This window comes from Vipera ursinii (assembly GCF_947247035.1).
Source record: "Vipera ursinii genome assembly, chromosome: 17".
Lineage (NCBI taxonomy): Eukaryota > Metazoa > Chordata > Lepidosauria > Squamata > Viperidae > Vipera > Vipera ursinii.
The window spans coordinates 3,938,321-3,954,673 of NC_139530.1; the positions used below are offsets into that span (position 1 = coordinate 3,938,321).

At 48.5% G+C, this 16,353-nt stretch overlaps 1 protein-coding gene across 3 annotated transcripts in view; it reads left to right on the forward strand.

Moving 5' to 3' along the window:
• Positions 1-16,353, forward strand: part of UBE4B (ubiquitination factor E4B) — a 36,155-nt gene extending 19,802 nt beyond the window's left edge. For all 3 annotated transcript variants that reach the window (XM_083375600.1, XM_083375599.1, XM_083375601.1), the window contains 13 exons: positions 141-339; positions 1,831-1,969; positions 5,716-5,815; positions 5,931-6,058; positions 6,513-6,611; positions 7,281-7,516; positions 8,260-8,386; positions 8,798-8,942; positions 9,787-9,921; positions 10,895-11,086; positions 14,067-14,241; positions 14,403-14,549; positions 14,838-16,353. In XM_083375600.1, the coding sequence (XP_083231726.1) occupies positions 141-339; positions 1,831-1,969; positions 5,716-5,815; positions 5,931-6,058; positions 6,513-6,611; positions 7,281-7,516; positions 8,260-8,386; positions 8,798-8,942; positions 9,787-9,921; positions 10,895-11,086; positions 14,067-14,241; positions 14,403-14,549; positions 14,838-14,899 (1,884 nt within the window). In that variant the 3' untranslated portion in view covers positions 14,900-16,353. The remainder of the gene's footprint in view (positions 1-140; positions 340-1,830; positions 1,970-5,715; positions 5,816-5,930; positions 6,059-6,512; positions 6,612-7,280; positions 7,517-8,259; positions 8,387-8,797; positions 8,943-9,786; positions 9,922-10,894; positions 11,087-14,066; positions 14,242-14,402; positions 14,550-14,837) is intronic.

The following is a 16,353-nucleotide window of genomic DNA, read 5'->3' on the forward strand; positions in this document are numbered from 1 at the left end:
AGGGTAGAGGAAAAATGTCAAGCTGTAAGCAGCCCGCTTTAGAGCCATTTAGAATGAAAATTGTGGGAAGGATACTTGAAAACTGCGATGCCACCTGTCTTAATTTTCCTTGTTTTGACTTCTCCCTGTTGGGCACGCAGGCGGACGATCGGCTGGTCTCCACGGATGGCTTCATGCTGAACTTCCTCTGGGTGCTGCAGCAGCTGAGCACCAAAATCAAGCTGGAGACGGTCGATCCGTCCTACATCTTCCATCCTCGGTGTCGGATCGTGGTGCCGGCGGACGAAACGCGGGTGAAAGCCACCTTGGAGGACATCAGCGGCTGGATGGCGGAGCTGTGTGAGTGCGGCGTGCTGCTTCCGTTCAGGGCGGGGGCACGGGCTCACCTCGGGTTTTCGGCCTTTGTGCTTGGGCTGAGGGCGTTTCTGAAATCTGCACCAGGTTTCTTTGGCTAACATGAAAAGTGCTTCTCCCCCCCCCCCCGCTTAATTGCATGAGGTGGTTTTTAACGGGCGGGGAGAGGTCAATAGAAACTATCGTTAAGTCAGTGTTTCTTAACCGTGGCGACTTTCAGATGCGTGGACCTCAACTCCCAGAATTCTCCAGCCAGCTGGGGGATTCTGGGAGTCAAAGCCCACGCATCTGAAAGTCGCCACGGTTAAGAAACACAGGTCTAAGCCCGAGGGTCCCCAACCTTTTGGGCACCGGGGACCGGTTCCGAGGAGAAAGGGTTTTTTCCGCGGACCGGAGGGCGCGTGGTTTTGTGTGCTGCCTGCATCTCACGGACGAGGCTTTGCTTGTTTGTGCGGACCGGTTGCTGGTCTGCCGCAGCCCGGTACCGGTCCACAAACCGGGGTGGGTGGGTTGGGAACCCCCTGGTCTAAACCACCCTTCTCAACGTTACCTTTGGCATTTGAGAGTTCAGAAAGCCTACCTCTTGCGTGCGAATCTTTGCGACGTCTGATTTCGAAGAAAAATGAAAAGGGATTGCTGTTAGGGTTGGCTTGCCAGGTTTTTTTTTATTTTCACAGTGAGCATTCTAACCTGTTTGGGGTACGGCTTGTTCTTTTTATCAGGATCTATCCCTGTGGTTCCCCCCCCCTTGTTGCTATCCGAGTATGAATTTAATACCTGCCTTAATATTTTTGTGCTGCCAACTTCCAGCGAGCGGCTCCTGAGAGCTTACAAAATAATAAGCCTCGTGCTTGACAGAACCGGAAAAATTCTACTCAGGGCGGTGCCTGCATTTGTTTATGCCTCGGACGAGGTTTATTTTTATTTTTATTTATTTTTTATTTTAATTCCATTTATATCCCGCCCTTCTCCAAAGACTCAGGGCGGCTTACAAGCTTAGCAGTAGCCTTCATTCTATGTATATGCCTGCTTATTAGGGCTTTCACACACACCCCAAGCGGCATTATTACAAAGTCAGCTTAATTGCCCCCAACAATCTGGGTCCTGCTGTGTTCTGTTCCCTGCTGTGGTTTTCCTATGTGCGGTCCTCAACTTGAACGACAGTTCATTGAGCGACCGGAAATTTTGGGTCCAATTGTGGTCCTACGTCGAGGACCTACCTGCATAGCGTCCGTGAATTTTTTTGGCACGTATCGTTTTTGCCATCCCGACGGATCCTGAAGATGCTCTGCAGGCGAGGGGTGGATAGGAGATATAAAACATAAAAAGAAATCAACCGATTGAGAATTGCCTTGCCTGACAGATGAGATAGATCCCTGCTTCAATCCTCTGGCAGACGTGTTCCAATTCACTTTCTTCTCCTTTTTTCGTTTACCGTCTTGTTATCTTTTTTTTTTTTGTCCTTTCCCCCCACAGCCAGGGATCAGTCTGTCTTCTCCGAGCCAAAATTCCCAACGGAATGTTTCTTCCTGACCCTGCACGCCCACCACCTCTCCGTCTTACCGAGCTGCCGTCGGTACATACGTCGACTCCGAGCCATTCGGGAGCTGAACAGGTTACCAAAATAAATAAAAAATAAAAAAAAATGCATTGTTAGATGTTTTGGGGATTTGAGCAAAATAATAAATAAATGATAGCGATATGTTCCAATCTCTAAGGGGGCTGCCACAAAAAAAGAGCGGTGGGGTGGGGTGGGGGGGTCAACCTATTTATTCTCCAAAGCACCTGAGGGCAGAGCAGGAAGCAATGGAGGCAAGCTGAACAAAGAGAGAAGCAACCTGGAATTAAGGCGGAGCGATTAACAATTATGTCTGGGTTCACGTATTTAAAAAGCAATGAGTAATGATTACTTTCTATGTCATAATACGTTAGTTTAATAGTATGTTTCTTCAAGCTTCTCTTTACTAGTATATATTCAATGTTACATAGTACGTGTGACGTTCCTTTCTCTCTAACTCGTTTTTTTTAGCCATTGATAAAAAATTGTCCCATGTTCTAAAGTACACTGGGTCGTCTTTCCTCTTTAACGTCAATCTGTCCCATTTCCGCCCAATCTAAAATGTTCTTAATGAGTTCTTCCTCCGTTGGTTAAGTTTTCATTTTCCCAATACTGGGCCCATGCTATTCTTCCTGCGGTTAATAGATGTAAAATTAAGCCTATACAATCTTTCTCATAGTTTCCCCCCGTTAGGCCGAACAGAAACAATTCTGGCTTAAAATCTATCTATCTATCTATCTATCTATCTATCTATCTATCTATCTATCTATCTATCTATCTATCTATCTATCTATCTATCTATCTAGCCTGCCTGCCTGCCTGCCTGCCTGCCTGCCTACCTACCTACCTACCTACCTACCTACCTACCTATCTATCTACCTACCTACCTACCTACCTACCTACCTACCTACCTACCTACCTATCTATCTATCTATCTATCATCTATCATCTATCATCTATCATCTATCTATCTATCTATCTATCTATCTATCTATCTATCTATCTATCTATCTATCTATCTATCTATCTATCTTATCTATCTATCTATCCATCCTGTCTCTGCCTGTCTGCCTATCTATCTATCTATCTATCTATCTATCTATCTATCTATCTATCATCTATCTATCATCTATCTATCTATCCTGTCTCTGCCTGTCTGCCTATCTATCTATCTATCTATCTATCTATCTATCTATCTATCTATCTATCTACCTACCTACCTACCTATCTATCTTATCTATCTATGGTAGGAGTCTTCAAACTTGGCAACTTTAAGACTTGTGGACTTCAACTCCCAGAATTCCTCAGCCAGCACAGCTGGCTGAGGAATTCTGGGAGTTGAAGTCCACAAGTCTTAAAGTAGCCAAGTTTGAAGACCCCTGATCTATGGTTTTTATTTGTTTCTTTTGTTTTGGTCGTTTTCTCTAACCACACGTGTAGTTTGGACCCAAATCTTTTAGCTTTAGGGCAGGTCCACCGGAGGCGATAACAAGTGCCTGGTTTTGGTTTACATTTCCAACAACCCTTGTTTTGACATTCTTTTTAAACATCTTAGCTCGCCCTTTTTTTAAAGTGGCCGAGAAAGAGACTCTCTTAGGGGAACCCTGCCTTGTTGTTTATGTAGTCAGAAAAGAGGGAGCGAGGGAAGACTTGGTCTGCTTTGTATGCATATGGGAGCTTTGCCCGATGTGTAACGGCGTGCCAGCCTTCCCCCCCCCCCCCGGAGCCTGGGGAGATTGGCATTTGCAGAGCTCTGGGCAGCGTTGACGTGCGGTGGGAACATGGTGTGCCCAGATGAACTTGGCACACCGTGGCTTGGCGACTCCAGATGGCCGTGGGAGATAGCGAAGGCGTTTTTTTTCTTTCTTTCTTTCTCTCTCGGTCAGCTCATGCATTGTGGGTATTCTCTGTGCATGGGGGGGTGTCTCTCCGAAAAGCCGCCTCGGAGCTCGCCAATAGCTTCATTGTTGAAGCGGGGTTGCGTAATGGTCGGCCAAGAGCCTGGCCTGGATGGATGGCATTGTGAGAGCAGGAGTAGGCAGCAAAGGACCGGGGGGGGGGAGGAGGAGGGGGCCGGGCTCCCAGAGACCCCCGAGAAGGGAGAAAGAAGCAGATTGATTGGGTTACGTCAGGCTGTACAGCTTTCCTGCCTTTATAAGGCAGCTCCTTGTTCCGATGTGCCTTTTAAAGCCTGCGCTGGCCCCTTCCCCCCCCCCAATTGCCTTGCTTTTCAAGCATTGTAAGCTCAAACGTACGCTCAGCCGCAAACTTATTTAAAACGGCGGAGCAGAAGTGGTTGAAATCCCTTTTCAAGCATCTCCAGCCAATCCTCGAAGGCTTCATTTAGAAGTCAGAAGCTGGAAAGAAGACTCGCTAGGTTGACTTCTGACCTGGAAGCTGTTTTAAGTTGACTCCGCAGGGCTGGTCTATAATCTGCCCACCACCACCCACCCATCTCCCTTATCTTGGAAACAATCAAAGGAATTGGGATGCTTCTGTTCTCGTTGGTAGAGCCTTAGTTTGTAATGGATTTATTTTAGGCCAGCTGGTTTGGGAGTTAAGCTGGAGAAATGAGGGGCTCATAAATAAAAACGCAAAGAAATAAATATTTTGACCAGCCCCAAGTTTGCACGAATGCTTTTCAGCTAAAAGTGACCCATTTTTTTTCCTTTTCCTTAGATGTTTTTTTTTTTTTAAAAAATAGGGCTTTTCCTTTGAAATACAAATGAAAACCAAGGAATCAGGGAATTGGGAATGGAAAAAAGAGGGAAGGGAAATTTGGGGAAAAAAGCGTTGACTTGCAACTTTTTGTTGGCACAGCACAACGCAAAATAGAACTTTTTAATTGCGCCATTTTTCCTCCTCCCCCCCCCCATCACTTCTTGTACGTTTTCCTGACTTCGGATATGTCTGGCTTCAGACAGTTCTCTCCTTCTTTGTGGAAACTTTTAGTTAATTCAAAGAAGGTCAGAATACAAAATACACCAGAATATTTTAAAAATAAAAAATAAAAATAAAAAAGACATTCAAGAGGAAAAAAATTCTAAAAAAAAAGAAAAGAAAAGAGACACATATACACACAACATCCTTGGATGCTGATTAGTATAATACAGCAATGTTGGTTTCCCACCCCTTGCTAAACCGGCCAAAAGAATTTTAAACTGTTCAGCTACTAAATCTATTTACAGATTGTCAGCTTGTCATCTATAAACTATATTAATAGCAAAACGGCTAACCGAAAAAACAGCAACGTGTTATGTAAAAGTACAAAAGTAATAAAAATTGTGAAGGCTAATAAGAGAAAGACATGGTTGAAATTCCAAAACCCTCTGTTAATGACAAACTCTTATTGTAATCAACTAAAAAAACAAACATTTACTGTGGCTTCAATCCCAAATCATCCCAAATATTAACTCCAATTGGTGTCTGATCAAATATCCATGTTTGTTCCTTGATAACATCTCAGTTGCCGATTGATTGAGTACAATATCCAGTGTCCAAAAACAATTTTATCTTCCCCCCAAATTAAACTAAAAACAAAAATAAAAAAATCATTCCTCAATTAGATGTATTAAGTCCATTTCCCACTCTCTTTCAACCCCCCCCTTTCCCCCCGCCAAATAAATAAATTTGTCACTTGTCCACCACACTGCACAGTTGTTAAGCTTCCCGGAAGGTATGTGGAGTCTGTGATTTCTGAGTCTTATATTTCTTTACAGTTCTCCTCTTCGATGGTTTGAGCGCCGACATTTTTGTCCCGATTAAACCAAATCCTCCCAACTCACGCTCTCCGGTTTTCGCAGGACCGTGGAGGACCTGAAGAATAACGAAAGTCAGTGGAAGGACTCTCCGCTCGCCACTAGGCATCGGGAGATGTTGAAGCGATGCAAAACCCAACTCAAGGTGTGTGGCTAACCCTCGGGCACTTTGCGGCACCGTCCTGGGGCGGGCAGAGGCTACTTTATACACAGCTTGTAGGCGGCGTCGCTTCATTTTGCTCTCACCGTCTCCTGCCCAGAGATTGGTGCGGTGCAAAGCTTGTGCAGACGCCGGCCTGCTAGATGAGAATTTTCTCCGGAGGTGCCTCAACTTTTACAGCGTGGTGATCCAGCTCTTGCTTCGGATTCTCGATCCTGCCTACCCTAAGTGAGTTACACCCCAGAGTTTTCCCCGACCCTTGCTGGGCTGGGCTACTGTGGGATCAAAAAGCCCAATCAGCTAAAAGCAGCGCCCCCCCCCCCAACCTTTTGGGCACCAGGGACCGGTTCAGCAGAGAAAGGGTTTTCCGCGGACCGGAGGGAGTGTGGTTTTCCCATGCTGCCTGCATCCTGTGGATCGGGCTTCGCTTGTTTGCGTGGCGTACCATGGACCGGTGCCATCCGCGGCCTGCAAATAGGGGATTCCTGAGCTAAAGTCTCTCTTTGTCAAAGGGGATAAGGTGTGCTTAGATCTAAATTCTGTGCTAAAATGCACATCCGGGCATCAGAGGCAATCCTAATATTTTTTAGAGCGCCATCTTGAATTATGGTCGTAGGCCGTCAGTAAGCGAGTCTTTTTCCCATTAGAAAAGGATCTCTTTTTTCCTCTCTCCCGCCTGCAGCATAAAACTGCCTTTAAATCCAGATGTCCCAAAAGTCTTTGCAGCGATGCCTGAGTTTTACGTGGAAGATATTGCGGAATTTTTGTTTTTTATTGTACAGTAAGTTGAAAAACAAACAAACAAAGCCTTCATTTCTTGTGGGTTGAAATGTCAATTGATAAATAAAAATAAAGTTGAAGCAAGGAGTCTACTGTCTCCTGCCTTGATCCCCAATCCACCTTTCCAGGGGATATCTTCAGCAGTCTGGCTGATACCAGTGGTTTCAGGCTAAATTCTGCCCACGGCCTGGAGTTCGATCCTCATCGGCTCATGGTCGACCCGGCCTTCCATGCTTCCGAGGTCGGTCCAATGAGGATCCAGATTGTTGGGGTGGGGGGTGGAGGCAGCAGGCCGACTTCGTCAACTGCTTAGAGAGGGCTGTAAAGCAGGGTGAAGCGGTATACAAGTCTAGGCGCTCTTGCTACAAGAGCCCCGGTGGCGCCGTGCTTAGAATGCAGGATTACAGGCCAAACTCTGCCCACTGCCAGCAGTTGGACCCTGACCTTCTCAAAATTGACTCAAGCCTTCCGTCCTTCCGGGGTCGATAAAACGAGGACCCAGATTATTGGGTCTGTAAGCCTCTCAAGAGAGGGCTGTAAAGCATTATGAAGTGATATATAAGTGCTCTAATTATGGGTTGGACGTCATCTCTCTCTGCTTTGGCTGTTACCCTTGTCAAGCCTTCCTCCGTTGTTCCTTTCTTGCCCCTCCCCCCTCCCCCTTTTCCAGATACTCGCCTCAGGTACTCTACGAGCCTTGCACCCAGGAGCTGGTGACCTTCCTCGTGGTGATGCTCTGCAACCAGGACTACATCCGCAACCCTTACCTGGTGGCCAAGCTGGTGGAGGTGATGTTCATGACCAACCCAGCCGTCCAGCCCCGCACCCAGAAGTTCTTCGAGATGATCGAAAACCACCCGCTCTCCGTCAAGTTGCTAGTTCCTTCCCTAATGAAGTTTTACACAGGTGGGTGAACACCCCGGCTGGACACGCACAAATCGCGCAGCTCAGGCAACGAAGCCCTACACCACGACAACACAGGCGGTCCTCGGCTGACAATAGCGACCATTCAAAGTTACAACCACGCTGGAAAAAGTGACATCACGGCCCCTTTTTCACCCTTGGGACCCTTGCGGCACACACCCCCTGGCGTGCGATCAGAATTCGGACGCTTTTGTAACCAACTCGTATTAATGACGGCTGCACTGTTTGTGGGAATCCCCTTTGGCGACCTTCCGATAAGCATACTCAGCAACCGTATTGCTAATTCCCCGACTCGCTTAACAACCGTGCCAAGGAAGGCCGTAAAATGGCAAAAGCTCACTTCACAAATGTCCCACTTAGCAACAGAAACGCCGGGCTGAGCTGTGGTCCTAAGGCGAGGACTACCTGTATCTCCTCTTCTCCTTTCTCAGTTGTGGCAAGTTTAAGATGGGTCGACTTCAACTCCCAGAATTCCCCAGCCGGCATCGGAGTTGAGCCCCCCCCGTCTGAAAAGTTGCTAAGCTCGAACCGAATTAAGCTCCCGGCGGCTCTAACCAGCTGAGTTCCCACAACCTGCTGGCCTGCAAGCCACCCAGCCCCATCTTGGCTTACGGTGTTGTGCGAATGTGTCCGCCGTTGCTTAAACCTGGCACCCTCGGGGGTGCGTGGAGGCTACAACTCTTCTTCATCTCTCTCTCTCTTTTTTCTCTCTCTCTCCCGCTCAGACGTGGAGCACACCGGGGCCACCAGCGAATTCTACGACAAATTTACAATCCGTTATCACATCAGCACCATCTTCAAAAGCTTGTGGCAGAACATCGGTCACCATGGAACTTTCATGGAAGAGTTCAAGTGAGTGTCTCGCTACATGTCGGCTTGTTCTGGATTGGAGAGTCGTGGAAAAATAGACTCTGGACACAGGGCTGGCTGTGTCTCCAGGAAAGGACCAGATGATTTTTTTAAAACTTGAGGGCAGCAGAAAAGTCAGTGTGAGATGGTTTTACAGCGATTGTACCACACAGAGGTGGGATGTGGGGTTTTTTTGTTTTGTTTTTGCCGCGCTAAGCATTTCCCCAACAGGACAAGTTCTTATTCCCGCTTTGAAGAAGGCGAGATGGATGCCAGGACATTTCAAACTGCTGAGCAGGGATTGGGTGTTGCTCAGATTGATCTGCCTGGCGTCACCCTCCTTTATCAGAGCTAAGAAATCCATCCAGTTGTCTTTCTCTCCCCACCCCCCTCTATTTTCTCCCCCCTCCCCAGCTCCGGCAAGCAGTTTGTTCGCTACATCAATATGCTGATCAACGACACGACGTTTCTGCTGGATGAGAGCCTGGAGTCCCTCAAGAGGATCCACGAAGTGCAGGAGGAGATGAAAAACAAGGAGCAGTGGGATCTCCTCCCCAGGGTGAGCTGGTGGACCTGGGCGGCTTTTTTATTGCGGCTGCTAGCCGCTAGGTTGTGTCCGGACTGTCCACGACCCCTTGGGTCATAGCATGCCAGGCCGCCCCCTCCCCGTCCTCCACTGTCTGCCGGAGTTGGCCCAAATTCACGTTCCTCGTGTCGATAGCACCATCTATCCATCTCCGCCGCTGCCCCCTTCTCCTCCTGCCTTTCGCCCTTCCCAACCTCGGGGTCTTCTCCAAGAAGTCCTCCCTTCTCATTAGGTGGCCAAAGTCTTTGAGCTTCGGCTTACATAGGCGTCCTTCCGAAAAAATAAAAAACAGTCACGGTTGATTTCCTTGAAGATCGACTAATTGGATCTTGCAATCCAAGAGCCTTGGTGGAGCAGTGGGCTAATGCCTCCTTAAGTAACACCAGCTGCCTGCAGTTAGTGCAGGTTCGAGTCCCACCAGGCTCAAGGTTGACTCAGCCTTCCATCCTTCCGAGGTAGGTAAAATGAGGACTCAGATTGTTGGGGGCAATAAGCTGACTTTGTAAAAAAAAATGTCGCTTGGGGGTGGGGGGGGAAAGCCCTAATAAGCAGGCATATAAATAGAATGAAGGCTATTGCTAAGCACATTGGTTTGTGCTTCTTAGATTGTAAGCCGCCCTGAGTCTTCGGAGAAGGGCGGGATATAAATGGGATTTTTTAAAAAAAATCCGAGGGATTCTCAAGAGTCTTCCCCAACGCCGGCATTCGGAAACATTCCTTCTTCAGCACTCGGCCGCACACGATTCCTGGGTGGCTTACAGGTTGTGAGGATCAGAGGGGTTGTAAAATATTCCCTCGGTGGCTCTTCCCTTCCTAGGATCAGCAACAGGCCCGGCAGTCCCAGCTGGCTCAGGACGAGAGGGTCTCGCGCTCCTACCTGGCTCTGGCCACAGAAACGGTGGACATGTTTCACATCCTCACCAAGCAAGTCCAGAAGCCTTTCCTCAGGCCTGTGAGTAGGACCGTAGAGGGAAAGAGTTGGAAGGAAGCAAGCAAGCTTCGGCTTGGCTTCCAGGCCATCTTCTGCGGCGGGTCCGAGAGCCAGCTCTTCTGGATCCACGGCCAAGTCCAGGTTGCAAAGTCCAGATTGCATATTATAAACGGTTAGCCTCTAATCAAGAGTCCAGTGATGGCGAATCTTTTGGAGACCCGAGTGCCCCAAAACTGCCCCCGCGCGCCACTCCACCCCGCCTGCCCGCAGGGCCACCCACCGCCTCCATGGCCCGCTGCAGCACATCACCCAGCAGCGCCATGGAGGCCACACCCTCCGCCCGCACCCCGCAACATCATCTGTGCGTGACGGCACAAGGGCTGAGTCTTGTCCCTGCTGCCCGGCTGCCATGTCCTTGGCTGCGCTGCTCTGTGCGGGCTGTGTCCGGGGGCGACTCTCCTCTGGGGGGGGCTGCTGGTGAGGAGGGGGAGGCGGTGCTGGGGCGACGGCATGCGTGCCCACAGGGAGGGCTCTGGGTGCCGCCTCTGGCACACGTGCCACAGGTTTCGCCACCACTGGATTGGATTAACCACAGCGCCTTTGTAGCGCAGTGGTTAGAATGCAGTACTGCAGGCTACCTCTGCCGACTGCCGGCTGTTTGAACTCAGCCTTCCATCCTTCTGAGGCCGTTAAAACGAGGACCCAGATGGTTGGGGGACCATAGGCTGACTCTGTAAACCGCTTAGAGAGAGGGCTGTGAAGCACTGTGAAACGGTATATAAGTCTAGGTGCTGTGGCTATAAGAGCCCTGGTGGCGGCAGGCTTAGAATGCAACATTGCAGGCTAAACTGCCCGCTGCCAGCAGTTCGATCTTGACCGGCTCAAAATTGACTCCGCTTTCCATCCTTCCGGGGTCAATAAAACGAGGGCCCAGATAAGTAATGTTGCTATGGCTTCTCTCCCACACCTACACTCTGCGATTTCCCGTGGACAGGAACTCGGGCCGCGGCTGGCTGCGATGCTGAACTTCAACCTTCAGCAGTTGTGCGGCCCGAAATGCCGCGATCTGAAAGTCGAAAATCCCGAGAAGTACGGCTTTGAACCAAAGAAGCTTCTGGACCAGCTGACGGACATCTACCTGCAGCTGGATTGCGCCCGTTTCGCCAAAGCGATCGCGGATGATCAGGTGAGTGGCAGACCCACGTCCCAGCCGGGAAGAGATGTGGTGGCAGGCCCAAATCTCCCACCACCATCCCAGCGTAAGACCCTTTTACTATCCGGGCAGAACATCCATGTCTCATTTCAAATCCTCCCACGGGATTCTTGAAACCCTTTGCCAAAACGTGGGGGGAAAAAAGAAAGATGAAAAAAATAACGTTACGGACAGCCCTCCCATTTATGACCTTTGCAGGTCTGTAAAGCAAAGCCGAAGTACGATCCTAAGCCCAGTTTTGCGGTTTTCCTTGATGGTTGCTTAACTTAACGACCAAGTGGCCGGTCCTAATTGTGGCCGCTAAGCGAGCACTACTAGTCTTTGGGGGAGGGAAAGGTGTTGAAAACCCAGCCATCTCCTCCAGGGAATTGAACAAAATCCCTGGATGATTAAAATTTGAAGCAAAACGAAATGGTTGGCATACGTTCTTTAGGACGGTGCCAAATTAACCTGGATCTTGGTTTGTTTTAAACACCTTTTCCAGCTCTCTGATTAACAATTAACAATCAGAGCACCGGGCATCGAGGAAGAACAGTTCGGCGTTAGCTGAATTGGTCCACCTGGGAAAAAATACGATAACGCTGTTTCCTATTTTCCAGCCTGAAGTGCTTTTCTTCTGGAAGGTTTTAGGAAAAGCAAATTTTTAACTTTTTCTCCAGGTCTCCCCCCACCTAATTACTGCCTTTCTAATATTACAATGCTTTTGGACTGTGCATGTTCTGAATTCAGCTTTTATGTCCTTAATACTTTTTCAACTAAACCAGTCCTTCCGAGGGTGCGTGGTTCCATTTTTTTCGGGCCGGGCAGTTTGGCTGTGGCTGATACTTCCTGAATATCCTGAATGCTTTTTGTCCTTGACTTGGGGGATGTGGGTGACCCTGTGCAGTACTCCATTTATTATCATGGGATGTCTTTCACAGAAGCACGGGGGAGGGGGGGTGGAATATTCTAGTATTTGAAGGGCTGCCACAAAGACGATGGGGGTACAACTTATTTTCCAAAGCGCCTGAAGGCAGGACAAGAAGCAGCGGATGAAAACTAAACAAGGAGAGAAGCAACCTGGAACTAAGGAGAAATTTCCTAACAGTGAGAACAATTAATCAGTGTAACGACTTGCCTCCAGAAGTTGTGGGTGCTCCATCACTGGAGGCTTTCAAGAAGAGAATGGACAACCATTTGTCTGAAATGGGGCAGGGGTAGGCAACCTTGGCCCTTTTGTATCTTGTGGACTTCAACGCCCAGAATTCCTGAGTCAGCCTGGCTGGTTCAGGAATTCTGGGTATTGGAAGTCCACAAGTCATAAAAGAGCCAAGGTTGCCTACCCCTGGTACAGACAGGGCCTCCTGTGCTTGAGCAGGGGGTTGGACTAGAAGACCTCCGGGGTCCCTTCCAGCTCTTATTCCGATTGGACTGGAAAACATCCAGTTATCGTGAAGAATCTCAAAAGGTCCTTTTTTCACTTCCTCCCCGCTGCGGTGTGCTCTGATTCAGGATTCGCTGCACTGCAGATAAATCTGCATCACTTTTGGAAGTGGGCAGTAGATGTGATGGAACGGTGAGCAGAGAGCGACGGTCGACCCCCTTCGGTTTCCTGCGCTGGGTTGGCCGCAGGGCCCTCGGAAGCTGGCCAAGAGGAAACTTTTCCCTCCCTTCTGGGAGCTGCTGGCTTTGCCGGGCGCGTTACGACTCGAGAGGGGTTCTCTGCAGCAATGCTGCATTCAGCTGGCGAGCGCCCAGCAAATTCTCTCTTCCCTCTCCCGCAGGAGCTTTGCAAACTGACCCAACAGTGTGCCAAAGATGCTTCTGATGGCTTTTGTCTACAACACAGCCGCCATCCGAGGCGTTAACTCCTTGTAGGAAAGTCAGAATTGCTCAAGCCGTCTTTTCTTAAAAGAGGGGTGGATCCTTTCGAACTGGCTGGCAGCTCTGTTTTACCAGTAAATCTCCTTTAGCTGGTGTTTTGCCGTGGAGTCCTAGAGAGAGAGAGCTCTCTCAAAGAGCTGCTACGCCTTTGCTCCTAGGTGGAGCACTCACAACTCCCGTTGAAAACCACACACATTTCCGACCCTTGGGTCGATGCGGAATTGTCAGTAACTGGAGTTGTTAGGTGACGGTTACACCAGGGAGTTTCCCACTTGCATTCTCTCCAAACAGGAAATTAAACGAGAGGGAAATAATCGGTAAGGCACGCGGAGTGGTTGACTTCAGTGTGCCAAATTTTGGGGAACTCGACCATATGTCTTTCTGACCGTGCATTACGGGCGAGACGTCAGACTTGTGGTTAGAAAGCTAGACTTCAAGAAAGAATATCCAAAATGCAAAAAAACAAACCCGATCTATTTTAGCATTGGTCTGCTCCTGAAAGAGCCCAATAGCTGCTCAGACAGATTGTAGAGGGGCGAACAAGTTTCAAGATGGATAACAGCCATTCAGTTAGACTCGATACAGATAGATTTAGTCAACTTTAAGCAGTTAATCTAATCTAATCTAAAATCATTTGGATTTTCCTGGGACCATTTTTTTTAATGACAGTGTCTAACTTTTGTTGTGCGCATTTATAAATGTGTTAATTGTGTACGGTTTTCTCCTCGGCCGTTGCTTAATTAGGGGATTGATTTCTGCTTGACTGTCTGGGGTTAATCCCTGCTTACAAATGGGGAGAAGGTGCACTGAACTTTCGGTTTCCTTAGCTTTTTTTATCGGAGCGGTACGTAAATGCGGTTTATCTCAAGGTGTCCGCTGATGGCTGATTGTCCGAATGCCAAATTTCCAGGAATCCCCTAAGGTTTTTGGATTTAGCTTGCTCTAGCATGCTCACCGTGGTTCCCCCCCCCCCCCCTGTTGAAACCACGAGTTTCGAGTCTGTCCGGGTGTTGAGAGATTTGAGTTTTCTCATCGTGGCCTCTGACTCGGCTTGGCGGCTTTCATAGTCTTTATTTTGTTGTCTCTGCAGAGGTCTTACAGCAAGGAGCTGTTTGAGGAGGTGATTTCAAAGATGAGGAAAGCTGGCATCAAGTCAACCATAGCAATAGAAAAATTCAAGCTGCTGGCGGAGAAAGTGGACGAAATCGTGGCCAAGAACGCCCGCGCCGAAATCGACTACAGCGATGCTCCGGATGAATTTCGAGGTAAGCCAAGGCGATCTTAAGCAGTCCAACGAACAAAAAAAAAAAAGGAAGGCCGTGTAGTTTTCAACCAGTCCTTTAAATCCTGCCTGGGCGCGGCTTGGCTTACTTGTCGAGCGTCTACCTTCAACACCCCGTCAACAAGTTGACTCTTGTCCCTTCAGATCCGCTCATGGACACCTTAATGACCGACCCTGTCCGGTTGCCGTCGGGAACCATCATGGATCGCTCGGTCATTCTCCGACACCTTCTCAACTCCTCCACGGATCCCTTCAATCGCCAGACACTAACGGAAAACATGCTGGAGCCAGGTAGCTTGGGTTTCAGATCCGGAGCGCAATTTGAAACGTCCGGTCGCCTTTCCCGGTGCGTGGGGTGTCCGCCGAGCTCGTTTTCTCCTCCTGGAGACCTCTCACGAACCAGCTCGGTTACATCATCAGCGCATGGGGGGGGGAGAGGTACGACTGGTTCCTCTTCCCCACAGTGTTGTTGGCTTTTTTTAAAAAAAATCCATTCTTAAGACTCGTAAGGACCGCTTGCTTGTTCCAAAGAAACCCCATTGATCTCCCCCCATCCCACCCCCCCTTTTTTATTTCTAGTGCCTGAGCTGAAAGAGCAAATCCAAGCTTGGATGAGGGACAAACAGCATCCCGATCACTGAGGTCACCCCCCCCCAACACTCCCCCCCCCACCCCGGCAGCACACGCCGAGGCAAACTGCGGAGAGCAAGGGCGAGACGGATCGAGGCGAAGGGGGAATTGCCAAAACTGTGGGGAGCTGACGCCTCGCCGGGACTCCCGCCGTGCCTGCTGCTACCGCCAAGGACGTTGGGACCTCATGGGCGAGGCGGAGGGGGAGAGGCGCCAACCGCCAACGCAGCTTAACCCTTGTACATAACTTTTAAGCGATACATCGGCAGTCAAATAGCATTGTGAGTGGGTTTCAGCAGGGTCCCTTGTTGTTCTGAAACGGGACCCCCTCCATTTCGTGGCCGAGGTTCGTAACGGCCGAATTCGGTTCAGTCAACGACGTGGATCTGGGTCGGCACAGCCCTCGGTGTGTGTGTGTGTGTGTGTGTGCGTGCGGGCGTGCACGTGCGGTTTTGTTTGTTTTTTTAAAAAAACACAATATATTGCCAGATCTCCGTTAAAATTTGATAGTGGTTGGAACTTTGAATGTTTTGCTGCTAACCACCCGGACCTTTTTTATTTCTTTCTCTCGTCATCTCTCCGCCTGCACAGTCCTGCCCTCCCGTTGTTGGTTTTTTTTTTTGGTTTTTTCTCCTCAAGGTGAAGGAAAACCTTCCCTGTCTATGGAAAAGATGGCTTCTCTGAACACCCCCCCCCCCAAAAAAAAGAGGAATCTTGGGGGTGGGGGGAAAGCAAACGTGCCTGCGAGGAGTATTAAAAAGGGGAGGGATGGGGGATCGTATTTTTCTATTAGAAATCTTTTTTAAAAAAAAATTGGTAAGCCACCCCTCCACACACACACACACACACACACACACACACACACACACACACACACACACACACACGAAGAATTAATTCACAATCCAGTAGCAAATTTCATTTCTTTGTCGGCACGTTGAAATTTTACGTTGTTGGACGTGTCCCTTTTATGTTTCGAGGGGATACTTCATATCCTATGTTGTTGTTTTTTCTTTTCTTTTTTTGTTGGTTTTTTTTCTTCAGAACCTTGTATTATAGATGGAAACAGCTGCCACAAAGAAATTGGAGTGGACTACGAGGGTTTCATTGACTTAAAAGATATATATAGATACATATATGTATATATGTATATGTATATATATGTGTGTGTATATATATATATATATACATACATACATACATATACATATATATATGAAATCTTTTAAAGCCAGAGATCTTATAAGCTAAACGGTAATGATTCTCTGTCTTTTAAAAGTGTGTCTCTTGGGGGGAAATGAGGGTTGGGTGTGTATGGAAAGCAGATTGTTTTATTCTCGGCGCCTCCCGACTCGAAGCCGGCGGATCCATTTTTACGTTGCGTACCAGTTTTTATATCCATGGCTTGGCCTTACCAAAGCAAAAAGGGTGCAGAAAAAAAAATGTAGACTTGCTTTTTTTTTTT